This window comes from Trachurus trachurus (assembly GCF_905171665.1).
Source record: "Trachurus trachurus genome assembly, chromosome: 20".
Taxonomy (NCBI): Eukaryota; Metazoa; Chordata; class Actinopteri; order Carangiformes; family Carangidae; genus Trachurus; species Trachurus trachurus.
The window spans coordinates 15,622,840-15,650,184 of NC_139911.1; the positions used below are offsets into that span (position 1 = coordinate 15,622,840).

Consider the following 27,345-nt stretch of genomic DNA (forward strand, 5'->3'; position numbering starts at 1 on the left):
GATAAGTATTGGAAGATTATAAAAGTGTTTATTGTATGTTACATAGGTTTTTAATCAACTATTTATGTCTTTAATATTGAAATTTAAGTAGGCCTAAATAACTGCTGTCATATAAAAGGAAAAAAACAACAAAAAGTACAGTATGCTTTTGTATAAGAGGAAATGCAGGTGTAGAAATAGTATACAATAAAAATGTCATATATAGGCTACTGTAATTATAAATTAATGTAAATATTTCTCCAATAATATGTTCAGCAAGAAAACTCAGGGTTAAAGACATAATAAAGATTACAGAAATGTCTCTTCACTACGACCCACGTTTAGCTTCTATAGATTGATACATACCACTGTTTTTACTTCAGCTGTAGCTTTGCTGTAGCTATGTTTAAAATGATAAAAACAAAAATGAGAACAGACCTTAAAACACAGTCGGAAACTGAAACTGAGCTCTTGAGATCAGCATTTGTATGGTCTCATAATTACACTATTTCCAAATATGTTGACTTCCCATCACTGGCAATAACCCACTATTTTATATGATTGTCATAAGTAAAAGTAAAGCAGACGCTATAAACAGGGGGAGAAAAAAAAGAGATTAAGAAAAAGAAAATATTGTAAAAACAATCGCCGGCCTCTGAAAGCCAAGTCCAAGAATTGCGGTCAGTTTGAGTGCAGTCTAATTGAATAATGGTCATATCAGTGAACGAGGGGGAGTGCAGAGTGATTTACCGCACAGGGGAGCGTGCTTATCTCTCCCTCTGTCCCATGCAGGAAACACTGGGATGTCACCAGGCAGATTAAAAGCTTGGCACAGCTGATACGGAGCGCTCAAAATGGATGGGGTGGGGACCTCTGACTGCTGTGCGAGGGGTTTTGGATGAGAGGGGACGGGCGGTGGTGTGACCTTATGAGTCCTGTTTGGCAGGGATTCATTCAAAATCTGGGAATTCCACTGGAAGTTCGGAGGGGAAAAAAGATGTAACATCATGTAACTTGAATGGAATTTTGAATAGTAAGCATATTTCTGGCTCAAATCGTGCCAGGCCGCATTTTTTAAAAAGTTACCACTAAAGTGGACCCAAAGGAAAAAACGGAATTTATCATTATTTTTTGCATATTTGAACATTTCTGTGAGAACAAATTGATTCTGGGCAGAGGGAAAGTTTCAAAGAGATCATATTTACAGGATCAACGGCCTGACTTTTAATTGGAGCGAATGTTCAAAGCTGCTGTTGGTCACAGTGCAGCTGCATCACTTATAATTGAATTCCTGACAGCTGCAATGCTAAGAATTTTAACCAGTTACTACGAGGGTGACAGGACAAGTTGAGTATTTTATTTTAAATGACACTACAGAGGCCAGACGTGGCTCAATGTCGGCGCAAACTGATCTCGTTTTCAACGCGGCCACCGGTGTGTGTTTCTGCTCTCAAGACTCTCGAATTGAGGCAATAAGCAGACTGAAGAGAGGTGTTTGATGGGAACACAGGCAGACAGATCTGGAGGAGCAGCTGCATGAAGGACGCTGGGACAAATATAGAAAGGGGACAAGGGCCAAAACATATCACACATTTTTTCCCATTAACAGCATAGGTTTGAATCTAACTTGGCGCCAATTAGTTGCAGTATAGGCGCAAGGACTTAAAAATAGAGCAAGGCACGGGTGGTAATATACCCGGAACGCAGAGACAGATATCTCTGTCATGGCGGCGTGTGATTTCACATGTAATCATGTGAAGGAAAAATAACAGTATTCATATCACCAGCTGGTTGGTGATAACACGTGACGTGGAAGGTTATGTGACAAATGGAGCTTCAGACATTTGTTGCTATTACCTGTCACGCTGCTCTGAGTGCCGAGCTTCGGCTCAGGCCTTTTTCCAGTCTGATTGGGTTGTGTTTGGTTGGTAGGATCTGTGCCGCTGTATCAGCGTGACCAGCCGTTTTTTCACCCGCTCCGTTTCAACATTTGCTCGCCTCTTATCTCTGCAGCGGAGAGCTGGAATGAGGGGCATGCAGGCTTCGGGCCTACCTGTTTACTCTGAGGGCTTCCTCCATTGTCCCCCCAACTTCCTTTGACAGATTTTTCACATTTTTGTGAGTTGTTGTTTTGGGAACAGGTCATGGGCTCGACACATGGGAGCGTCCTGTGGCATTTCTGAATCTGTCTGGTCGGGCGCAGCAGGAATTCTTTCCTATAGTAGGCTACATATCGTCTGTTTCATACACACCTGAGGTATTTTTACAGCAGTAAACTAAACAGTACGAGTGTCATCACTTTATCCTTTTATACTGAGCTGAAACATGATAACTTCTGGTGTATTCCTCTGATTCCTTCACTTCAGCCACAGGTTTACTGAGGAATGAAGTCATCCCTTGCCATCTAATCTCTTTCACTACAGAAATAGACCAACTTCAGTCTAGTTTTGGTAACTGTTATGCAACTCGTGATAGTTCATGGTTAAGCATACATTACCGGCTAATACCCCCGAGTAATACGGTTCAGCCTAATCTGGACTCCACTACCCTTCTGAACTTCACTGTAACAATTTATAACATGTGTATTTCTGTAGGTACTAGGCTATATATGATTGTCCCTACATGGGTCTGCTAATTTTAAATCTCTTATTTTATACTGTCTGGACTATATCTGTATCTGTTCAGAACACACAGAGCAAGTATTGAAAGACAAAACTAATCCATAATTTAAAAAAAAGAAATTGCTAATTAATGTGATATCTCATTAGTAAGATGTAGGAGGGTGAATCTTAAGCCATTCCACTGTAAACAAGTGTTGTCCTCTCAGGGTCTTGCGAATGAAGAGCCCCTTAATCCTTATTATCTAAAGAGGTCCTCAATGAGATTACAACCCTGCACGAATATTACAACTGGATGCCAAGCTGCCATCTGTTGCCACTCGTGGAGAAAACTGTGTCCTTATTATTCATATAATCTTCTGCAGGTGTAATAGTGGGCTTTCATTTAAGTCTCTTCTAAGAGCAAAATACGAGAAAATATAAACTGTAAAAAATAAAACATTTCTTTTTTTTTTTCTTTTGAAATTTGACGAGGCAAACTGAAAATAAATTTCAGAGGAAAAAAATTATATTGAAATCTGTTTTAAGTATTTTTTTCAAATATATAATTCTTCATTGTCAGGCCTGTTATTACAGCGCTACCTGAATCTGTGTGACACACCTTCCTGAGAAGGATTTCCAAGCACCGCACTTGCAGTGGAGATTAACTTTGAGCAAAGATTAAGCAAATTAACCATGATGGTGTCTCCCGAAATAAACTGTTGCTGTGCAGTTTGCTCGACAGCAGTCAACATGTAGTACACGGAATAACATTTCATGGATCGCTTGACAACAGTTGGAAATTTCATGATGCTGACTTAAGGTGAGTTTATTTTGAAATCCCTCAGTTCATATCCTTAGGTTTGTTTGTTTGCTCACTGAGTTGTGTTTAATTTGTTTACTGCGTCCAGACAGTGACTATTACACCTGCAACATTAGACAAATGTGGACATACAACTCTAACTGGATATTGTTTTGTTTTGCAACAAGCTAATATTTTTTCCTGTTAATGCTGGTTATTGGATAAATACTTCTACTGCTGCTGCTGCTATTACTACTGTCCATTATAATAATAACAAAAAATCTAATCAATTTAAAATGAAATGTGACCTTTTTTTTAATCAAATTGAATAAAATTATTTTTAATTTAAAATTGTGTCCAAATCATCTCTTATCTTTTTAAGTGCACAATAGATAGAATGTTTAAAAAGACTCAATTCAGGTTATATGAGACAATTTCATAAATATTTATGGATAGTTGTGACATGTTGTTTGTATTTTCTTCTAAACTTGTTAGGGAATCTCATAGTTTGACACATGCTTAAAGAAATACTGGGTATAAGTTCTGGTGAAAGAGAATGAAACACTTATCTTCATCACTTGTTCAAACCAAAGTAATCAAGTAATTGAAGATGCCATTCATGTGGCAGCCTTCCCGGTAAGTCAGGTCATGTTACCTGATGTCGACAGTGGAACGGAGTAAACAACATATGTTTGCAAGACGTCATTCAGCTGTTTACACTTCATAAATAATTTAAATTGTCTTGAACAAGATGCTAATGTTGTTTGTGTGTTGAGCCCTTTGCAGACGGCCAAATACGCACAGATGTTTTTTATGATCATAAATGTGCCAAAAAATGTTTTACTCTTTGGATGATAATGTATTATTGCGTCGTTAGGTTATTTAATACACATTTCCTTGACATTTATAATTGGAATTGAACAAAATGAATGGAAGATGTCTGTGGTGACTCTTGTTTACTGTATATTTGTGTTACATTTTATGTGTAGAAGCAGCATCAGAAACCTTTTGGAGATCATCACCATTGATACTGTGCTGGAAACGTTTAGATTTCACCAATAACCATGTCATGCAGAATATTACCTATATATTTCTACTATATATTTATTTTCTACATTTATATTTTACAGCAAATCAATGATGATGCACCAGACAGGGCTTCGGAGGATCCCTCCTGACCAATCATCGGGGAGCGGCCTCACCTTCGGCAGCCCTCGACACCCAAGCGTCAAAGACCCTATTCTATCAAAGCGGGTGTGCTTCTACAAAAGTGGGGATCCTCAGTTCAATGGCCTGCGGATGGTCATCAACAATCGTACCTATAAAACCTTCGATGCTCTCCTGGACAGTCTCTCTAAGAAGGTTCCCCTGCCCTTTGGGGTGAGGAACATCACCACCCCTCGGGGGGTTCATGCCATTTATACTTTGGATGAACTGGAGGATGGGAAGTCCTACATCTGCTCCGACAGCCGCAAGGTAAAACCCATCAATCTGGCGCTGGCCAGGAAGAAGCTGCCACCCTGGTACCATGCCAGGCCCGTTAGTTCTCGACGTCGGACTGTCCAACAGGGCAGGTTCTTCCCTGGCCAAAACATTAACAAGCAAGAAGGAGTGGTTGTGCGAACGCCAAAGAGGCTACTTGTTTTCCGCAATGGAGATCCCTCTGTAAGACACACGGTGGTGCTTCACAAGAGGAATACGCCTACTTTCGAGTCAATCTTGGAATATATCTCAGATCTTATGCAGGTCCATGTGGTGAAACTACACACACCTGATGGCAGACGTGTGAGTATTCTCGTCTGTCAATGCAACACAATTCATTCAAAGACATAAACGTACAAGAGAGAGACAAGCATCTTCCTAAGAAAATATCACAGTGCATCCACTAAATGAATCAGACAATTTGGAGCATATTGGACACCATTTTTAGATTATTCTTATATGTTACCATTATGGTTGTAAAGAGACATGGGTAGATATTTTAAAATATACGTTCACCGAAGAATAGTATGTTCAAATACAACACAAATATGTACGTTTTACTGACCCATAAAGGACTGACTTAAACCTGCCCCATAAATAACCATCACATGAGAAGAGAAAGTGCTAAGCTTCTTTGGCAACACAACCTAATACCCAGAAAGGCATTCTGGGATACCACAGTCTAAGGCTTTGGGTCAAGGATCTATTGTATATTCAGAGCCTGGTGGTATCACAAAGACATATTTAAGTTATACATTTAGACTGGTCACAGACATACATGCGTGTAAACTGATTTTATTAGAATCAAGATGAACAGTTGTTAGTCTTTATTTTAATCTTATTTGTTGGACTAAATAAAAGTGAAATATACATGTGTGTATATTCATGTTTTTTTTTATGTCTGCTGCAGGTTGACACTCTACCAGGCTTGATCATGTGCTCTGGGACTGTAGTGGCTGCAGGCAGGGAGCCCTTCAGATCTGCAAACTACAATGTACAGAAATTATCTGCTCCAACACGGATTCCTCCCAATCAAAGGGCTTCGAGAAGACTAAAATCTTTAAACCGTAAGTAAAACACTCGATATATCCCCATGCAATTCAATTGTTTTATCTCTGTTTAGTTATTCCACTGGACCTTGTTGCGCACGACACATGCAGCGCGTCTGCAGTAATCTACCTGCCCTCATGGGATGAAGATTGAGAAAGTGCTGAGACAATGATATTACACCTAATACCATATATGACCTACATACACTGTCTACATGGATGCCGGCTATTGTTCTTCATGAGCTGTGAATAGCTGTACTCTCTTTCTAAACTTTGTTTTTTCTCTCTCTTTTCCCTTCATGCTTCTTGGCTATCTCTTCAAACCTCACCTGAAATCTTTGGACATTCTACTTCTTTAAAAATGAACCTTTTTTTTAATCTGCCTGGCTCCTTTGATTGACTGAAAAGGTAAAAAGGTGAAGTTGACGTCATACAGTTCGAAGTCAAGGAAATTCTCTCCATCATCTGAGAGGTATATCATCAATCGGATCCACAACTCTATTGCGGAAAGTTCATTCGACCTGCCCAGTAATCTGGCAAACTCTGTTGAGTTGGAGTCGAGCCGTGTGCTGGAGTCTGTGGCAGAAACCGAGGGCGATGGAGCTGAAGGACAGGGCGGCCCGCTGCCCACCGAGGATGACATTGAGAAGTCCTTTCGTGTGAACCAGGATGGGAGCATGACAGTGGAGATGAAGGTGCGCTTGACAATCAAGGAAGAGGAAACCGTTCACTGGACGACCACTCTTACACGCTCAAGTGTAGCCAATCAGCTTAATGCAAGCTGTTTACCAGCGCCGCAGGCAGAGCAGGAGATCTGCTCGCCTCAATCAAATTCATTGGATTTACAAAGCCCTCCTGCTTCCATTGACAGCATCAACAAGGATACACCTAAAGACAACAATGATGAAGATCCACCATCACTGAGCAATGGAGCAGTCAGCGAGAGTGATAATGAGGAGGATGATATCCAAATGCAGACGGCACGGTCACTTAGGAGAACCCCCACACCAGGGCACAAGCAAATTGGACAAATTAAAACCTCTGTGGAAAACATCACATCACTGATGACTGAAGATATTCAGAAGGGTATGGTTGGCTCTTACTCCTACAAAGAGCAAATAGAACATGGAGCCATGACTGAGCAATACTGTATGGTCAAACAGAGTACCACTAGACCAGTACCAAAACCAAGAAGACTTGGCTCCATGGATGCCAGCAATGTAAGCAGCCGAAATGTTTCCACATTCAAATCGGCTGGGATGACTGAGATCCTACAGATTGAACCCGGTGGGGAGGAGTTTACTGAAACTGTTTTTCACATATATGAACAGCAAACTTGCCAGGACAATTTCTTTGCAAACATTCGCACTCAGGGTATGTCCTCCTCCGGGGGTCTTTTTGGTAGATCTGCTACTTCAGAAACAGGACAGTTCTCTTCGAATACTGAGTTCGAACCTGAACTCTGGAGACCTTCGACAGCATCTGAGTCCATTAACATCTGGAGGACTGAGAATATGTCAGGAACTGGTGCAATTAAGGCAACAAACAGCCAGCAACAATTCCCAAAGTCGACCAGAGGCAAAGAGAAGCTGCAACAAAGAGAGGTGGCTAAGGCTAAGAGGGTCTATTCAAGGCCCAATGTGATCAACAAACACCACCGACGGCTGTTGACGCCAGGGAAAAGACCAAAGGAGAATCCTGCTGAAGCAACAGACACAAGTAAGAAAGTGAAAACTTTCTCCAGTGCTGGATTCATTAAAAAAATTTATGGGAAAAAATCAAAATCAGCAAAAAGCACAATGAGGCTAAAAAAGGGAGCAACCAGCAGAGCCAGCAGTGTTACAACAAACGCCTCACAGCCTTCGGATGATGCAACAAGAAGTATTCTCAGAAACCCAACTACATCATCAACACCGACAGAAAATTCAAGTTCTTTTGAAACAAACCGGCTGAATGTTTCCTCTACTGAAGTGAGTCAATCAAGAGGAATGCTAACACGGCAGACATCAATGCACCAGGAAAAAAAGATTGAAAACAAGTCTGATGACATCAGCAAAAGCATGGAGCTGCCAGCTTTTAACTCCTCCAGCTCCGTTACTAATAAATATGTAGAGAACTGGTTGGAGAGAGCCCACGTTAAGACTACTTCCCACCCAGATGAGGAAAGCAAAAAAGCAGACATTCACCTAGAAAAAGAAAGTGATAATAATGGGGAGTCAGAACACAATCCTGAACCACTGCCAGGGAGTTTGCCGGGATCATCCGTCAAACTGAGGATCCAGTGTTTTGAACAGAAATCATCAAATTCTCCAGCGGAGAAAACTACAGAGACCAAGCAAGGGGAAATTGCTCCTAGTCATGGCACCACCACAAATAGAGAAAATTGCACCAGTGAAGCTCAGAATAATATGGAGGAAATAAACCCCCTCCTGAGTGATGCCTGTTCTGAAATGAATCCAGTGACTAAGAAATCAGCAACAGAAATGCAATCAGGCATTACAGTGGAAAATAAATCAAGTCCAATCAAAATCTCATTGCAAAGAGCTACTCCTTCCCATTCAATTTCAATGGAGCTACCGCCACCTCTGCCTGCTGAAATAACAGAGCAATCAAACACAGAATATTGTGTGACGGATGTATCGTCTGTGGCCAGCAGCCCATTATATCGGCTCTCATCAGAGAGCAGTCAAATGTCAGATGATCATCCATTATCTATCAGTCCTACATCTGACAAGACCATATCACCTACAGGTAACACAATGGAAATGACACCATCAGTTCAAACTGACATTCCCACTGTGCCGAGGGAAGCCCCATTACAAAGAGCTCCATCTATTAAAAGAGCCCCTTTAGTCAGTAATCTATCTCTTGAAAGGAAAATGTCTCTCAGGAAGGCTTGTCTGGATAAATATACTTTAAATACTGATGCTAGCTCAGACACAAGCTCATCACCTACTCCCATCAACACAGTGGGTGCTGATGACAAGGTGCTGTCAAATGCCATCTGTTCAACAGGGACTAAACTGCCACCAGAAAAGACACAGCAATCCAGCAGCATCTTAGATGTGAAAAGCAGTCCATCATGTTGCACTTCTGCATCTCCTACTAGTTTAACATCTGGAGAAGGACTGTCATCAGCCAGCATTTCATCATGTGAGACTCCAACACCAAGGGATGTCCCATTCAAAGAGACAATAACAAATAAAACACCACTTGTAGCTCAAAAAGAAGCGCCATCACCTAAACTACCAGTGAAAAAAGTCAAAGTAATAAGCAGTCCATCTCCAGAGAGGAAACCCCAAACCAAGAAAATCTCCTCTGAACATGCTAATACCTCTCCAAAATCATCATCATTACATGACCACCATTCTGTTAAAACACCCACTACTAGCCCCTCGACTGAGAGGAAGAAGATGCCCTACAAACCGAACCTACAAAAGAAACTGTCTCCATATTCTCAGTCTCTGGACATGGTGTCACCACCTGTCAGACACAAGTCAAGCAGAAGGACGCTCTCCAGAAACCTATCATCAGACAATGTATCGGAACCTTCAAATAAGGCGCAAAGAAAAACATCGGATGAAAGAAAACGTCCCCAAACACAACAGTCAAATGAAGCAATAAAGACCGACGACCTTACAAATACAGAGGATGAGAAACCCGTGACAGACACACAATTTATGCCACAGCCATTAAATATTGCAAACCAGCCAAACATGAAACCTGTCCTTGAGAAGATTTGTTACTCAATTAAGTCAATCAGACAGATCACACAGAACAAACGTCGATCCTGCTTGGAAAAGTCCAACAGCGTGCCTGACTTCTCCTCTCATGTTGCCTCTACATTTGGCTCATCATCTAAAGCTCTCCTCGCTTTTCTGTCCGTCATGACCCTAAAAGAAGGAATAAATAACCTCAAGACGGATGAGCTGAATGCAAACAATGTCAGCTGTGCCGAGGCTCTAAAAATGATTGATTCTCTCAGAAAAATTGCGAGTATTGAGGATTCGCACAAGTTAAAAGCTAGTTTGTCAAATCTACAGCAGTCAACTTCGAAGCAGCTCCTCCAAAGTTGGAGGGACTTTCAGGAACTTGGTAACAAATGCAAGAGTCGCAGCTCAACACCAAACTGTTCAGAGGAAGAGTTTATAGCCCAGACTAGTCCAGAAAACGACTGTGGCATTGAGGAAAATGTTATAGATGAAATCATGGAGAACCTTGACATGCCTGAGAAGCTCAAGGTGGAATTGGCCAGTCTTTCAATGGGAGACAAAACTGAAAGTGACGATGAAGAAAACATGTCTGCCAGGTTTATCAGAAAAGTGGAACCGTCACCAAAAGATGACGTTGATTCCAAAATATCTCATTCCTCTACAGAAGATGATGCTGATGCTGGAGATGGTACTCAACATGAAAAATGCGCCGACACCGACCTGGCAAAACAATCAGACATGGACAGTGCAAATGATCAGACTACTGGAGACGAGGATGATCAGTATGGGCAGAGTGGCATGACTAAATGTCCAGCAGCTGAACCTGAGGAAGGGAATAGGGAGGCTACGAGTTCATGTGATGAAGAAAATCTCCAAAATCAAGAAATGTCAAACATAATTGAGAACAATCTTGAAAAAGAAAGTCCTGAGGTGGAGTGTGGGCAGATGGAAAGTGAGGAGAGTGTGGTTGTCTCAGAGAATGAACCTAACAACTCTGATGATGATTCAGGCTCAGAGGAGAAAGGGCAGAACATATCAAGTGCCAATAAAGATGCAGAACAGAGAGAAAGCTGTAAGCAAAGCGTATCCGGCTCAGGTGAGCAGCGTAGCTCAGATGAGGAACCACCAGAGGTTGAATGTGAGGAGATAAAACAGGAGGGAAGTGACAATGACAACAACTTGTCCAACCCTCACAGTTCCTCTGAGGAGGAAGAGGACAAGAAAGAAAGCTCTAATTACTATGTAGAGCTGAGTGTCAGCAGGAAGGAGAGCATCTGCAGCCCAGATAGTGAAAATCAGTCTTTGACAGAGGAAGACAAACCTGACAACCTGAGCAATGAGGAAACATTGTCTTACCCAACAAGTGTGCCCGATCCTGAGAGGGAACAAGAGATTCAAAAATCCTGTATGGGCTTAAACATCAGTGTTGATGAAAGCATAGGTAACTCAGATGTCGAAGAGGAAGAGCAGGCAGAGGCAGAATGTAAAGAATTAAAGGTGATAGTAGAGGAAACTTTGTCCGAGACTGAGGAAGAGAAGGAGAGCACTGAGGAGGAGGAACACCTAGATGATCAGATGAGAAATACTTTGATAGATGAGACTGAGGAACACATTTGTGATACAAAAGGTCAGGAAAGTGTAGACAGAGGTCTAAGCAGTTTGATAGAAAATCAGGATCCATATACCAAAGAAGACAGTTTAACACAGCGTTACAGATTTAGTGCAGATGAGGACAGTGGAAATGACCACAGCAGCTGTGAAGAGCAGGTGGAGGTAGAGCAGCCAAAGGTTGTAAAGGAGCAAATCAGTAGCTCAACTGAAGAAGAATTAAGCTACTATGAGAAAGAGTCCAGCAGCTCAGAGAAGGAACAAGCCAAAATTGACAGATACGCAGGAGAAAGTTGTAAAGAACACGAGGAAGCTCCTGTGCCGCTGAAAGTCACAAAATCTGAAAAAGTCAAACATCAGCCTGCAGAAGTAATATCTCAGTCTATTGCAGAGAGGATAAGTCATCTGGAAAAGCAAGCTGCAGATCCACAAAAGATAGATAATGTTACAGATGTTACAGATACTCAGCAGGAGTCAGATGTTGAGGATTCACCCTCTGAATCCCCCACATCTCAGTCAACCCTCTGTACCCGATCAGCTCCTCAGTCGTCGTTGTCTTTCAGCTACGATTCCAGTGGCGTCATCACCACGGAGCCTGAAGGCAGCAGGGTCAAATCCATCAGGGAGATGTTCTTGGCAAAGAGTGCCGCAGAAATTCAGCATGGACATAGAGGTTTTCCAACCTTGCACACATCAGAGCTGCCCCAGCTAAGAGCACAGACCTCGGCCAGTGGCGGCTATCAGTCCCAGACTTCAAGCGAGCTGTCCAGTGGCGAAGACGATACGGCGCGGAAATCTATCAGTAAAGGCTTTGTGAGGAGAGCAATCGAGAGGCTGTATGGCAAGAAAGATAACAACACCGATGAGGAGGCAGGTGAAAGACCTCCATCTGCACCCAAAGAGAAAAAGAAAGAGCAGTCAAGCATTTTCTCTCCCTTCCACCTTGCACGATCCAAAGCAGTGTCTGAGTTTTCTTATTTCAATTCCAGTAATACACTGGACACCTTAAGTGAAGCAACACGATGCATTGCTTTTAATGCACAAGTTGGACCCGGAGACAGTGTTCCCATTGATAGCGGACGATGGCTTCTTAGAGAGAACACGGTGATCAGAAAATCAATTTCAGACCCAGTGGGAATAAACAAAGCCTTCACAAACTCTCCTCCTGACGAGAGACTGTGTGAGGACACGAAGCAAGACAATACATATTCGCTCTTCACCACCAAGTCCGAGGTGGAAGACAAGGCAAAGTCACTTATAAGAAAGTGCACCTACTTTTCTTTGCCCCACGCCAGTGACTCAGACGCGTGTCAGGACGATCTGAGCATCGTGAGCAAGGGCAGCGCCAACGAAGACAGCGTCATCGACACGAAAGACAGTTCCGAGGAAACCAAAACGTGGGCGGAGAGGAACGGCGCGCTGCCTAGCGTCCTTACTGACTTTAAGATGATGGATAACAAAGTGCACCCACTGGTGGAGGCTCCGTCTGACGGTGGGGTTGTCGTGGTGCAGCCCGGGAAAGGTCAGGGAGTAATGAACAGGAGGATCCAGGAGCCTGATGTGCTGGACTTGCTGTACAATTTCTGCGGTCAGAACTGTCCTATCCTGTGAGGACTTCGTCTCCTTCAGCTATTTCATAACACATCACACAATTGCAAAACAAGAACTGAGGACTTTTTTATTATTTTTCTAAATCAAATCAAATGTACATTACTGGGCTACAGTTTATGATCGTAACTTTGGTGCCTACGTTTTGATGTTGCCACAGCCTTGGCATAATACACTATGTAAACTCAGTTGAACAAACCGCCGAATATGTAACAATGTATCACCGATGCATGAGCAGATGGATTCAATTCTATTCATATCTGACAAAGAGCTTGCGATACAATTTATCAGTTTGTGTTCCTTGTTCAGTGTAAAAAGAGTAAATGTGTTTTGTTTTTGTTTTTGCTACCACCTTGATTGTGTATTTGCCATGCACTCTCCAGAGCAGCTCTTTTCTTCTCCTGGGTTGCCTGTCAACAGAGCAAGTACCCAGAGCATTACTGTAATCTTGTTTTAAAACTATTAAAACAGATCAAGTCCCCCCCCCCCCTCCGCAGATGTCAGGCAACAAGGCCAATCCTCACCACAGTGAGAGGGTCAATTCGTGGTCGCAGCTCAGGTTTGGCCTGGAGTTCAGGTCAAAATGGTGCTGTTAATTGTTTTTTTCATTCTCCTAACAGTTCTAAAAAAACAAATGAATATACAGTATATGGGATGTGTGAATATTGTAGAAATTGTCAGTAAATACTTTAATAAGGTTTTGTATATTGGTCATCTAAAGTGTAAATAAGATAAGTTTGTTGATTTTCACCAAGTAGGCATAGCTTATTTAACACATAGTTCTGGTAACACGTCCTTTCTATCTAGGATAAATGGTTTTATTGTTTACAATGTGGCAGCTGTGACAATTTTGTCTCTTTAAATTGATGTGTAAGAATAAACATGTCATTTACAACTGCTGGACTTCTTTGTCTACTTTCTAATGAACTTATCATGGATTTAATTCAAATCACCAAATCACTCCCATGGATCCTGGAGTGGATTAACCACATACTGTGTATTTAGTCGTCGCTATCGTCACGATCTTAGCGTAGGTGTAAGTCAAGAGGCCAAGGTGAGCGGGCCTTGAAGATACCTTAGGAAAGCTGAGCTGGGTTGTTTTCTGCTGTTGATCGGTATCAGATCCCCGAGGAGGAGCGGGGAGTGGGACCTCTGTTTTCTCACTCTCGGCCTGAGGAAGTATCCGTGTTGTTCTAAGCTTGTTTTGTTTCTCAGAAGTTGCCATCGAGCTGGTCCGTGTTGTGACAGGAGTGTCGAGGAATGCGCTAAGAGGCGAGTGTTTACATCTGCAACTACAAAGAGAAAACATGACAGTTCCCACAATTTACAATGATATCAAACATGTAAATATACACCATCAATTACTGCAATTTCAAATCTATTAGCATTAAACATCATGGGGATAACTGATCGTTTTGCCAAAGTGACATCTCACAACAGAGCACATCTTCTTACTCTGAAGACCACCTGTTTTTTACATAGGGGAGGTATTTTTATAAGCATTTTTTGGCTTCTACCTCTCCTGCACAATGTTTCATTTGACTATTTTCATTGTTTATGCAGGTTATATAATATGCAAATAAAAAACTAAACTAAACTAAACAGAGCACATATAGTAAAAATCTATTAAACATTACGGGCTGACATGTTTACCTACCACTAGATGGCACTGTAAGCATGCCAAAGTAGGAGTACACAATCACTCACCTGTTGGTTAAAAAACAACTTTACAACCAACAACGTTTTAAATTGTTTATTATTTAAATAAATATTTACATAACAGCTTCGTATAAATCAAATTTGTTTTTCTTACACGACACATCTGTCTAAAAGCAACTGCTCAAACAAGAAGGAAGAAAATAAGTGATGGATTACAATGATGCTATACTGTAGATCTGTGTTGAGAGAGGCAGAGGTCCGTTCACCTTGACCACTGAGCAAATATTCCCGTTAGTAATCAGAAAGGCTTGAACCTGGATGACCTTCACCATCCCTCACATACCACTGAACACCTGAGCCTTAAGATCTTGCTCATCTTCCATTATAGATTTCATTATAGTATGCATAAATCTACATGATAATTTGATATACATTTTCATTTGTTGTTACTAAGGAATAGGAGCATGATACTCTAAGCTAACTCAATAAAATGCCAAATGCTGCTCATAGCGACATGAGGCTAAAAAAAAAAAAGAAAAGAAAAAAAGAAAAGAAGAGAAAACAAATCAACATTGTAAGTCACATGTTATTCATTCAGGCACAAACAAAGCAATAGACAGCCTTGGTGAAATAAAAGACATCACTCATACAGTATAGGCTACATTGCCCTGCTAAATGGTGTACAGTATATGGCTCAGCTTGGAAAACTAAACAGTTCAGGCGAGGTGATCTAAGAAAATTAGAGCACACAATTAATGCCCAAGCTACAGGTCTAACCCTCAACGCCTCGATCCGATTGTTGAAATGAGTCCCGTCGATAAACACGTCAAGTGCGGATGATGATCGGCTTGAAATGTTACAAGAAAACATGACAGTGAAACTTAAGGGCCTGAAATGGGACAAAAAAAAAAAAGTCAACCTTAACTGCTCCATGTACATTGTGCAGTTGTTACCTTTTAACATTACAGATGATGGAAGCCTCAGTGGACTCGGTGGATAGTTTACTCAATGACTTAAGTGTAAAAAACACATTACAACAGAATGAGGACAAACGCTAAAATAACCATTCGTTTGACGCGGTCAATTGATCTTATGCTCCTCAGGAATTTAAAAGAAACAATGAGATGCTCTTTGTTTTCTATTGCTCTCAGGTCATGCATGTAAACTCTATACTTCTAATAAAACCAATTGTTTGCTTAAAAATGTATAAAGAAAATACTCTTTTTTTTCAAAATACTATGCAGGGAGGGATTAAAGGGTAAATCAATAACATTTTTCAACAACACCTTGTTGTTTTCATCCTGAGATTTAAACCAACGTGGATTTGCTCCAAGAGTAATTTACAGTTTTTTTGTTTTGTTTCACAAATAAAGAGTGTGTTTAGTGAGGGCAGGTCCTGTTAGTTAGTCGGTTAAATCCGTCGTTACCTTTCCTGAAGACCGTCATACCGCATCAGTTTTGGGCTGAGACGAGTGCGTTCCACTCACAAAGTTATAAACCAAAAACTGAGAGGTGCCGAAGTAATTTGTGGCGAAGAGTTTGCCGTCGGGAGTGGGGTCGGAGAACGCGATCTCGTCTTTGCTCAGGTATGAACCGTAGATGAAGTCGTTCCTGTGCAGGAAGGAACCACAAAGGGAAGTATTGGTTAGGTTACACTTGTTTTCAGATAGTTATCAGATCAAATCCTGGCAGATTTCAAGCGCACTGACCTGAGGCACTCGATCAGGCGCGAGGCGATACCCTGGCGTCTCATCATGTTGACGACCCAGATGCGGCTGATGCCACAGATCGCCGGCTCCGGTGTGGTGGAGCAACACCAAGCTCTCTGACGCTCAAACATCACTTTCTCTCTCTCTGAACCCTCTGGTATGGACTCCTCGATCACACGGTACCCCTGTGGACAGATCATACAAACATACATGCACCAGGCTCAGTTTAAACCAAACTAATACGAAATCTGTTCATTATCTGTGGGGACACAAGCATGCAACATAATATCAACAGGGTGTCTCTCACCTCCTGTATGTGCTCTGCAATGAGGCATCCAGCCACTTTCTTGTCGTTGGAGATAAAGAGGAAGGTTTTAGTCTGAGAGGGACACTTGGTCTCCACCTGCTGGAAGCCGAGGTCATTGTCCACCATCTCTCTGATCTCCTCAACCTGACAAACAAACAAAGAGTGTTTAATAAAGAAATAACATGCAGCTACCACGTTTAGGCAGTTTATGATACTTGTGATCTGAATGATGTCACACATTATGTCTCTTATAAAGAATTTTAATATTAGATGTTGTTAGCTGTCTTAAAAAAAATCCTGATTCAGCCTTCTTGTATAATATATTATGTATCAATTAATTTTCCTGTACTGTGATAGTATACGCAATGCAGCAACTGTACTTTCCTATGCCCATTTCTATACAGCTTATTTCATACATAACATAATAAGCCCATTTTGAGTTATCTAAAGAAGACAGCCGCTATATTTCCTTCTCTTAAGATGAACAATGCTGCAGTATTCTATATAAATAGCATCTTTCTATTGAGACTGCCTCAGCAGGGCCGCCCACAACAGTGACAAGCACCAAAAAGACTTGTTTCTGTAAACATACCTTCTTCAGAGCATATTTGGGATCATCTGGCAGGACAAGAATGATCTTTCCATCTGGATACTCTCCCAGAATCCTCTCTTTTTTCCATCCCTGAAAGAACACAGCAGAGAAAAAGACACTATTCAATTTCTACCATTATATTTCATTACTTCTTAACTACCTGAATGGTACACATTGTGTAAATATTAATACATTAAATATTAAATATTCTTTTTTATCTCTTTATTTTATAACCTGGAGTTTCATTCATCCTTATCGTCAGTCACTCCTTTGCTGTATTTATTTACATGCTGCTTCAAGATTATTTTCTCAAAACAAATCAACTAAACACTGAGCTTTGGGGATTTTATGGAGGTGGGGAGTCAGAACCAAACTGTTAACCTGTTTATCCATGTGGAACTACGCTGTACAATGACTAAGCACTCCAAAGGTCAAATAAACTATTCAAATCACTATGTGAACGCTTCTTCAGTATTTTTAAACAGTGTTGCATGGAGACACTGGTGTTTTGCCCTGTTGAGTCAGTAGTGTGAGCCGGTGGGCAAGAAAATAGCATATGAAATCAAAGGAAACTTGCTCTCACCACATATTTGACAGCGCTGATGAACTGATTGTGGAAAAGTAAATGCTGAGATTCGTCCTCGGGGTTGGCAGCGGAGTAGAGCATCCCACACACGCTGCAGGCGACCGCTCCAAAATGCTTCTGTCCTGCATCCTGTGGCACAAAGGACACAAGAGATCACGCCTTAGATCTAAATATATGCAAGAAGAGATCCATCTAATCCCAGGGATATCGAGTAGCTTACATGAGCTTCCCCCACAGCCCGATGGGTTTGGCCTGTGCTTCTTAAATTAAAAAACAGATGAAAGAAATTCTTAAACAATCCACTTACAATAATTGTTTGGGTTCCATCTTTGTCAGCCTCCTTTAGTTTCTTGACTTCTCTTTGCAGACAAGTATCAGAGAGAGGGGTCTCGCCATGTTGCGGATTCGCTGCTTTGCTGTGATACAAACACACCACGGATTAGTTTTTTATTGCTACAAGACAAAAAGAAGACATTCAATGATTTAAAAGAAACTTCTTACTCTTGCGAAGGTTTTTCTGAGGTGCTCTCAGCTGTCTTTGCTGTTTCTGTCTTATCCTCTGGAGACGGATCAACAGCGGAGACTGGGAGAAAAGTTAAGATCTTTACACACTGGAATAATTTAATTACAATTTTAATATATCTGCAGTGGCACAGCAATAATAACACATGGCCAAATCAATAACACACGCACACACACTCTATACTAATAACATACATTCTTTCAGCTTCATGTTGTTGTGTAATAAGTAACAGCAGTGAAGCAATATCCCACAATCACCTTGATAATATCAAGATTCATATTGTATTGCATTCAATTTATGGTGGTTAAGTGCTTTTCAGAACACATACCGTCTTTTAGTTTTTCACTCAGTGATAACAGTATATATTATCACATTAAATGCGCAAGGGTGCAAGAATAAGAACAGAAGATCAGTGACAGAAACCCTGCAGGCAGAATCTGTAGAAAATAGCACATTTAAATAAAACATGCCACCTGTAAATAAATACATACCTGCAGGCTTTTGTTCGCACCGCTGTTTGCCATCAGACACTTTCTCCTCAGAGGAAAAGGAAGAGGTGGGAGAGGATGAAAGTGGATCAGCTGTTTCCTATGTAAAAAGAGGAGATAAGAGATAAGTGACATCTGCAGTGTATTCAAATATACCACTTGTGACATACAATGCGGCGGAATTCATCTCTGAGCTACCTTGCACTTGCCGTCCCCGGATGATGGTGGATTTGTGGTTTTCTGAGACATGGGAGAAGCATCCGTCTTAGGTTTTGTCTCAGATGTGGTCGACACAGCGGGCTGAGATGTTGCTGGAGCGGACTGCTTCAACGGAGCTGCTCCTCCACTAGCTGTAGGCTTCACCTGGGTGGGAGCGGAAGCAGCAGGCTTGTGTGGACCCGGAGCTGAAACCACGTTCGCCTGTGGTGTCGTCGAGCCCGGAGACTTTAACGGAGCTTTAGCTGTGAGAGCGGGTTTCGGTGAAGCTGCGGGTGCAGCTGCGGCCTTTGAAGGGAGGGTTGTTGTTGTGGCAGCAGGCTTTGATTGTGGAGTGGTGGAGGAGGAGGCCGGTTTTAACTGAGCTGTAGCTGCGATGTTGGGCTTTGACTGACCTGAGGTCTGTCCGGCAGGTGCGGCCTGAGCTCTGAGTTTTGCTTGGTGGGCGAGTTGTGGTGAAACGGTGGTTTGAGATTGAGCTGTGGGGCGTAACTGGGGGTTGGGTCGTGTTAGCTGTGCAGGCCTTTGTTGAGGGGCGGGCCTCGTCGGAGCTACTGGCAGCGGGTCATCATCCAGCTCAAAGTCATCAAAGGAATACTTAGGCCGGGGTCTGTATGGCTTGTACTCTACAGGCTTGGGTTTTTGAGCAGTAACTCCGTTGGGCATGGGAGGGGGCACCGCTGGGAGGGTCCTCTTTGATCCCGATCTGGTCACTTTCGGGGTCGGCCCTGGAGTAGGGTCTGGTTTCGGAGCCTGAGCCTTGCTTTGCCTTGTACTTCTCCGGGGTTCAGTACTAGGAGGTTCGGTTTTAGAGGCTTCAGGTTTGGTGGGTTCAGCTTTAGTGGGTGCAGATTTAGGGGTTTCTGTTGCTGCAGGTTCTGTTTTGATGGGTTCAGCCTTAGGAGTCTCAACCTTGGGGACTTCTGGTGTTGGTGTGGCAGGTTTGCTAGAGGTGACTGGACTCGACGGGGATGATTTCAATGAAGTGGATGCAGGAGAAGGAGGGGCCGTGGTTGAAGAACCCATTGCAAAGGAAGATGTGGAGGACAGGGGAGACTGCCAGTCCATGTCTGAAAACATCTGATTTGCCTGATCAGACTTCAGTTTCTTGACGCGTGCCCAGGACATCTTTTCTCTCTGCAGTTCCACCTGTCTTAGCCTTTGATATCGAGTCAACTTCTTCTTCTCGTGGGCTTTCAGCGGTACTGAAATCTGCGTGATGAAGAAACGTCTCTTTGGGGGTTCTGCATCGGGCTTGGCGTTAGCTGAGTCAGCCGTCGAAGGCTGGGCCACCGGCCCCTCCGGAGCCGGGGTCACCGAGGCAGAGCACCCTTCAGGTCCAGCCGGAGTGGCAACATCAACGGTGTCTGGATCCTGCTTGTTGACCGGTGGACTTTCCTTCTTGATGGCTTCACTCTTGGCAGCGGCGGCGGCTGCTGCTGCTGCTGCAGCTGCAGCTGCGGATGCGGCGGCTGCTGCTGCTGCTACCGCTGCCGCCGCTTGTTTCTCCTCCTCTATCCTCTTCAAAAGCATGCTGTCTGTGGCTATGTCCTCTGCGATTTCCTGACACAGAGCTAAGAGATTCAGCTGCTGCCTGTTTGCTGTTCTCTTCGAAGCTGCAGCCTTTTGCTCAGCCAGAGCTGCCAGGCGAGCTTTTGTTCTGGCTTGTGTATTCATTTCTTGCTTCTTGGGTTTTTCTGGCTCTTGTCCCTTTTTATCATCTTCAGCCTTCTCACCAGATGTGCTGTTCTGCTTCAAGTTGGTTCCACTGATGTTGTCTTTATTTTTCTCATCAGCTTTCTCATCTGCCTTTTTAGGAGGGACTGCTTCAGGTGTTTCCTGGGGTTTTTGTATTATTATGACGTCACTGTCTTCGTCATTCTCCTCCTCTGCTACCACAATCTCATGACCGATCTCTATGTCCTGCAGAATCTGCACTTCTTGGAGATCCACGTTACCCTCGACGCTTTCCATTACCACATTATCACCGCCTTCATCTGTGTTTTCAGCGTTCACGTTTGTCATATCCATCTCTGTGGAATCAACATCCATCTTGTCAGACGGTGCTTGCTGGCAAAGGTCAGAATTTGAAACTTCAAAACTTTCCCCCGTCGATATTTCTGCCCTCCCCTCGGCCTCCTTCTCTTCTCCTGAACCGGTCAGTTTAGCATCTTTTACTTCATGTGCCTCCGCGTCAGGAGAAACGGTTTGTTGGGAACCGTTCAAAAGGTTTTCTAATCCACCGTCTGGACTTGCCTCCTCGGAAAACGACGCAGACAAACCCGATTCTGCCGCCGCTTGAGTGATGATATCAAACTGAATCTCACTCTCGGGGACGGGCTCTAAGATCACGTACTCCTCAGCTGCACCATCTGGTACCCCGGCTCGGGCGGCGGCTGTAGTCGTTGTCACCGTGACGTCTGCAACCTCCTGAAGTCCAGTGTCCTCCCGCACCTGTTCGGTAAACTCTGTGGCGGTGACGCACTCAGGAAAACCGTTCCTGTCACTTTTTTCTGTTGCATCTTCTGACCGGCCATCTGGCACGCTGATATCATCACTGGAGCTGATGACTGCTACTTGTTTCACATCCACATTCACGGCACTTTGCTTCAACTGCACGGGGAGAGGACTTTCTGGCACAGTACTGTTTTGTACTTCCATTTCATCTGCCGCTTGGCTGTCAGACACACAAGTTTGCTCCTTCACGGTTTCCTCATTTCCCACTAGTGGCTCACTTACTTCTTTGTTTTCTTCATTGTTGGATACATCCTCTTTTATCTGCTGGGCCTCTGGGTTCTGTATATCCAGTAGAGACACACCATCATGCCTCTCTAACTCTGTAGACATCTCCCTGCCGTCATTACTTTCTGGGCTACTTATGGGCTCGTACACTATCTGGTTTTCGTGAGGTTCAACTTCTGGCTGATTAACCGTCTTTATCTGCTCTTCTGATGCCTGAATTACAACATCAACGTCATCTGGCTGGCCACAAACAAAAACGAGTACTTCATTGTTCGCAGTTTCTTCTCCTTTTCCTTCAATTAAACCGACTCCATTGTCAGCCCCATCACTGGAAATGACTGCAGCCTCTTCTTTGGCCTCATTAATCATTTGCTTCCCTGTTTCCACTTCTGAGGCCGTATCAACGGTTTCTATTGATCCACTTATTACATCCATATCCCCTTGGACATCTTCAGCACCAGGCTCTGTCTCAGGCATATTTTCATTTTCTTTATTTTCCAAATCAGTCACAGGAAGAGGTTTCTGAATTGCATTTGATAAGGCTGTGATGTGTTCAGTGACTTCTTCCGTCCTATAGTTTTGCTGGTCCGCTATAGGTGCTGGAGCAGAAATCTCTTCAGGCGTGGCAGCAGTTTCCATATTTGTTTGGGTCTCTGGGATGTCAACAGACTGCGCAGTAGCCTCATCTTCCTTATTCCAGCAACTTACAGCCACTGGATCTTTTTCAGCATCATTGTCTGTGTCAGGTTCACCGACTTCCTGGCTTCTCTGGTTTTGTATTTCCACTACAGATCCTGGATCAGAGATCTCCTCTGGTGCTGTTGCTGCTTCTGCATCCATTTCTGTTTGATTCTCATCAGCGCTGACACACTCAGCGATAACCTCTTCCTTGTTCTCATTACTCTCAGTAGAGGCCGTGATTGCATCTTTTTGAAGTTCAGTGCCTGTAGTGAGACCTCCCTGGTTTTGTGTCTGTGCTGCAGTTGTTGGATGAGAACTCTCCTCTGGTGCTGCTGTTGTCTGCATTTCCATTTCTGCTGGACTCTCGGTGCCACTGTCATATCCTGTAATAACCTTGTTTCCATTTTCATTACACTCATTTGGAGGAAGCGTTTGATTTTCTTCAACTTTTTCAGACTTGTCTATTGCAGGATCAGCATCTTCTTGGCTTTTGTGACTTTGTATTTCTGCTTTAGGTGCCAGGGTAGAAATCTCTGATGTCAAATTAGCCTGTGTTTCCATTCTGATTTGAGTCTCTGGTGCAGTCACACATTCTGTAGATGTGTCTTTATTATACTCACTGACATCATGGCTCCTATGCTCTTGTATTTCTACTGCTGGTGCGACATTAGACATCTCTGACGTTGTTGCAGTCTCCATTCCCACTTCATTTTGGCTTTTTTGAGTCTCTGTAACCACTGGAGTGGCTGGGGTACAGATCTCAGAAGTTGATGTGGTCTGCATTTCCAATGAGATCTGATTGATCGGTGCAGCTCTGGTTTCAAAGTTCATCTTATCTTCAGTCTGCACATCTTGAGAATTTTCCATCATTAGGTTGCTGTGAACCTCTGTAGATGTGTGTGAAGCATGTTCACCGACTCCCTCGCTTTTCATTTCCACTGAAGGTGACATGTTAAATACCTCCCCTGGTGTTGCAGCTCCTGTTTTTTGTATTTCCACTGAGGGGGCTGAGTTAGCCATCTCTGGTGTCGATGTTGTCGGCGTTTCCATTTCCATTCGACTCTCTGCTGCAGCCACAGGATCAAAGTTCACCTTGTTTTCATTTTCCGCAAACTTTGAATTTTCAACTTTTTGATCCTCATGAAATTCATCAGACACGTCTGCGACAGGTTCGCCGACTTCCTGACCCATCTGGTTTTGCATTTCCACTGAAGATGTGAGGTTAGGAAGCTCCTGTGATGTACCTCCGGTCTGCATATCCACTTCTGTTTGATCCTCAGGAGCAGCAACCGGTCCAGCACCAACCCTGTGTTCATCTTCTCTACTCTCACAATTTGCATGTCCTCTGTCTCTGATGGGTTCACTCGGCTCTGGGCTGTCCTGTCTCTTCTCCTCCAGTGTTGGTCCTGGACTGCAAATGTCTGATGTTGTTAAAGTTTGCATTTCCATTCTATTCTCACTCTCAGATGCAGAGTTCCCATTATCTTCAATAGCTCCACAAATCTCTGTGGGTTTGTCTGCAGTTAATTCGTCACTCTTTTGCTCTTCCTGATTTTGTATTTCCACTTTAGGAGTTGGAGGAGAAATCTCTGACGTCAATGTGGTCTGCATTTCTATCATTTTAGCATTTTCAACCTCATGATCCTTATTAAATTCAGTAGATATATCTGTAATAGGTTCACAAACCTCTTGGCTCCTCGGGCTCTGTGTTTCCGCTGTAGATGCTGGATTAGAAATCTCCGGCTCTGATGTCGCTGAAGCCTGTACATCCGCTTGGATTTGACCATTTGTTGCAGAAGCACACTCGAAGTTTGTCTCCTTTTCTTCTCCCACACTTGTAGAGTTTTCAACTCCCCCATCTTCTTTAACCTCAGCAGGTTTCTCGGTGGTCTGATCATTAACTCTGTGGTTAGCTGTGTGTTGTATACCCACTCCAGGTGCTGAGTCAGACATCCCTCCTGGTGTTATTTTAGTCCTCATGTCTATGTCTGTCTGACCGTCTGGGACTGTGACACATTCAGAGAGCATCTCTCTGCCTTTTGGCTCCTGACCCGCCTCACAAACCGGAGTCAATATTTCAGTGCAGCTGTCAGTCATCTTGTGTGTCACATCATGGCTCAGCTGCACATCAACAAAAGACGCAGCGCCAATGACCGACTGAGTTGATTGGAATTCGACTCCTTTTCTTCCACTTTCTTCAAGCTTTTCTTCCGACTTTCTCACCACTTTGTTTACGCCATCGCAAGAGCTGGTAAACTTCTCTTGCACTTGGTCCGTCATGTGCACAGATTTGGATTCTTCCTTAAAAGTGACTTGAATTTTGACACTGAGGTCTGTTTGACTCTCTGGATTTCCGTTTCCTACCAGAACCTCTTCCGTTTTGTTTGACAATGTTTTCTCCTCTACACCTCCATCTTTATGCTCTGCTGAGACACCAGCTGCTTCAATCCCTCCCTTCATTTCATGTTCGCCTTCCTTGGTTTTACATTTTATATTCAGTTTCATCCCTTCAGAAACTAACTCTGCGGCCTCCTTCATTTCGGTTTCACTGCTCATGCCACTCTGACTTTCTGGTCTGCAAGCTGAGTCTGTTTTTTCGTCTGCCTTGTCTTCACCATCACGGCTTGGATCTACCTCTCCAGGAACAGCACATAGTGTTTCAACTGACACCACTAGTGTTTCATCATTTACATCCTTTTGGCTTTTAGTGGACTCTGCAACGTCCTCTGTTTCATCTTTCTTAGCCTCAGGCATAACACAAGGAGAATCTGAAGCTGTTGCAGTGATGGTGATGGGGTCTAATGTATCTCTGGATGATGGTAGTGTTTCGTTTCCTGTGAGCTTTTGGCTTTCTAACTGTTTTAATTCCTCATGTTTAGCCTCTGTACCACCTGATTCAGAGTTTAAAGTTTCCTCTGACTCTGCTTGTGGTGGATTTCCTGACTTTTCCTGTCTCTCTGATTCAGTAACAGACTCTGCAGATTCCTTTTTCCCGCTCTGATTTTCCTCACCCGTACTTGGACTATCTGACGAGTCTGAAAATCTACCATAATTGTGGTCCATCTGTACTGGGTCTGCGGACCCGGATGGTACCCCTTGGCTTGGGTCCTGTGGGTCAGAGGACGACTCTTCAGCCTTTCGCTTTGCTTTGTTTGAATATTTCCGAATGCAGCGGGCCTTTTCGCCATCATCCCTTCCTCTGAAGAGATCAATCTTACTATCATCGCTACTCAAGTCGTCGTCGGACTCTGTGGAGGCTGCTCGCTTCAGGGAAGCTTTGGAGCTCGCTGTCTGTGAGAGAGCTTCTTCGCAGGAGGCACTTGTGGCGTTCAGGAGCTTGGCTTTTTTGACAGGCGGGTCAGAAATGGTTTTGCTGGGATCCTTTGGAGGTGAACTTTGTTTGGATGAGTTGGCTGGTTTATTTCCCTCTTCCGCTGAAGTAGACAGTTTTTTCTTAGTCCGGGGGGCTGCTGTGTTTTCTTGCGTATTTCCTGTGGTAAGGGACCTATTAATGTTGGCTGGTGCAGTTTTGGATGGCAGAGCCTCCCCATCTTCATCCAACTTCCTCATCTTGGGCTGAGAGTCGTGAGGAGCTGGTCCTCTCTTTGGGGCCGGCATTCTGTCATAAAATATTTGATTAAAGAAAAAATAATGTTACAAAACAGAACAAGCCAGACCGACAAAAAAACATGCACATTAATCTGACATTTAGCATTTAACAAAAGTGACTAGGGACTCATTTTTCTGTTATCCCCCCCTCCCCCTAGTGGAGTAATAACATGTGATGAATCCCTCCTGTGTACACAACAAGCCTTCAAACCTTATCCAAAAAAAAGAAGAAAAAAAAAGCACACAGTCAGTCCCATGTGCTACAAGTAAATACTTGTTATATGTCATGCTTTTCCAAATGTATTTACTATTGCATGGTTTCCTATATGCAACAAGGCTGGCTAACACTGAACATAAACAGTGATAAATCGTAGTTAAACTACGTGGCTAGCGAGTCACACGATGTACGATCTACATTTCCCCACTTATCCACCATCTGTATAAAGGATATAATAGATAGTCTGAGCGCCGACAGCCACCTGGAGCTGTGCACACAGTCAGAAATGGTCAGTTTAAGTAGCAGAGAGGGGCTAGTGTGCTAGCTGCAGAGTCCACAGTGGGGGCAGCTAACGCTAGCAGCAGCAGCAGCCAACTCGCAACAAATGAGCGAAACGAGACTCGCTGTTCAACTCAGCCCCAAACAGCGGCCGCTCGGCCCCGAGGCAGCAGTTTACAGACCCCCCCTCTCGATATCAACGTCAGCCAAAACAACAAAGGCACAACATGCGTCAATGAAACTCACTTTTGATGTGTTCTTTCTCAACAACAGCTGTTTTTTTTCCTTGTGAATAAAAATTAACTCTACTTCCGGAGGGAAACGGCGGATGTGACGTAGTAGCCCTCCAGCCTCACTCAAAAACGAGATTGTAGTTTTCTTTTTAGGCCCACTTATATACATACACCTACACACTCATTGTCTTATTTTACTTTTTCATTTTACTTATACTACATATCCAGTCTTCATTAATATTGTATGTTGTCTAGCAATGCTACAATTTACATATTTAAAAAATATATCTTTCTTAGTTATTAGAGAGATCTACAGAGGAAGTAGAATAAAAATAATTCCCCCTACAAAACATTCACATTTTGTTGTTTCACAGTTTAAATCTCAGGCTCTTTGACATCTGCAGTGAAATGTTGCACAAGTTTTATTGTCAGTCACCGGTGGCCAGTGTGTGTGTTTTATGCTGCAGTCTGCTGGTGCCAAGACAAGTCTGACCTCAACACAAGGAGACTGGACAAGCTGGTCAAAAAGACTGGAATCGTATTTGTCTAGTCTCATCCAGGACTGATCTTGCATACACATACAAAGTAAGATGCAGGACATCTTGGACAATATTAAACCACCCATAACACTGTGGCAAGTCAGTAGTAGCTACAGCTGCAGCAGCA

General features: G+C 43.2%; 2 protein-coding genes across 2 annotated transcripts; one reads left to right on the forward strand and one right to left on the reverse strand.

The window, feature by feature from the left end:
• Nucleotides 1-3,261: 3,261 nt before the first annotated feature.
• On the forward strand, nt 3,262-12,841 carry LOC311003516 (uncharacterized protein; the record flags this gene model as incomplete). The annotated part of the gene is made up of 6 exons (XM_083995284.1): nt 3,262-3,399; nt 4,509-5,163; nt 5,771-5,927; nt 6,318-7,628; nt 8,661-8,896; nt 9,647-12,841. The coding sequence occupies exons 2-6, from the start codon at nt 4,516-4,518 to the stop codon at nt 12,839-12,841; spliced, it is 5,547 nt and encodes a 1,848-aa protein (XP_083851410.1). The 5' UTR covers nt 3,262-3,399; nt 4,509-4,515.
• A 1,735-nt stretch (nt 12,842-14,576) lies between these two features.
• On the reverse strand, nt 14,577-26,745 carry LOC311003821 (uncharacterized protein). Its single transcript, XM_083995698.1, has 10 exons — nt 26,693-26,745; nt 18,901-25,960; nt 18,706-18,802; nt 18,193-18,274; nt 17,999-18,107; nt 17,689-17,820; nt 17,106-17,195; nt 16,514-16,657; nt 16,207-16,391; nt 14,577-16,108 (listed from the first exon to the last, which is right to left on the reverse strand). Exons 2-10 carry the CDS (start codon nt 25,957-25,959, stop codon nt 15,940-15,942), a joined length of 8,067 nt encoding a protein of 2,688 aa, XP_083851824.1. The 5' UTR covers nt 25,960; nt 26,693-26,745; the 3' UTR covers nt 14,577-15,939.
• Nucleotides 26,746-27,345: the final 600 nt, after the last annotated feature.

Excerpts from the sequence above, each read along its gene's own strand:
- LOC311003821 (XM_083995698.1), bottom strand. The coding sequence starts at position 25,959 with ATGCCGGCCCCAAAGAGAGGACCAGCTCCTCACGACTCTCAGCCCAAG. Across the intron at positions 18,275-18,705 it reads GTGCGAACAAAAGCCTGCAG|TCTCCGCTGTTGATCCGTCT; the intron begins GTATGTATTTAT and ends CTTTTCTCCCAG. Across the intron at positions 17,196-17,688 it reads TCAGCGCTGTCAAATATGTG|GGATGGAAAAAAGAGAGGAT; the intron begins GTGAGAGCAAGT and ends GTGTTCTTTCAG.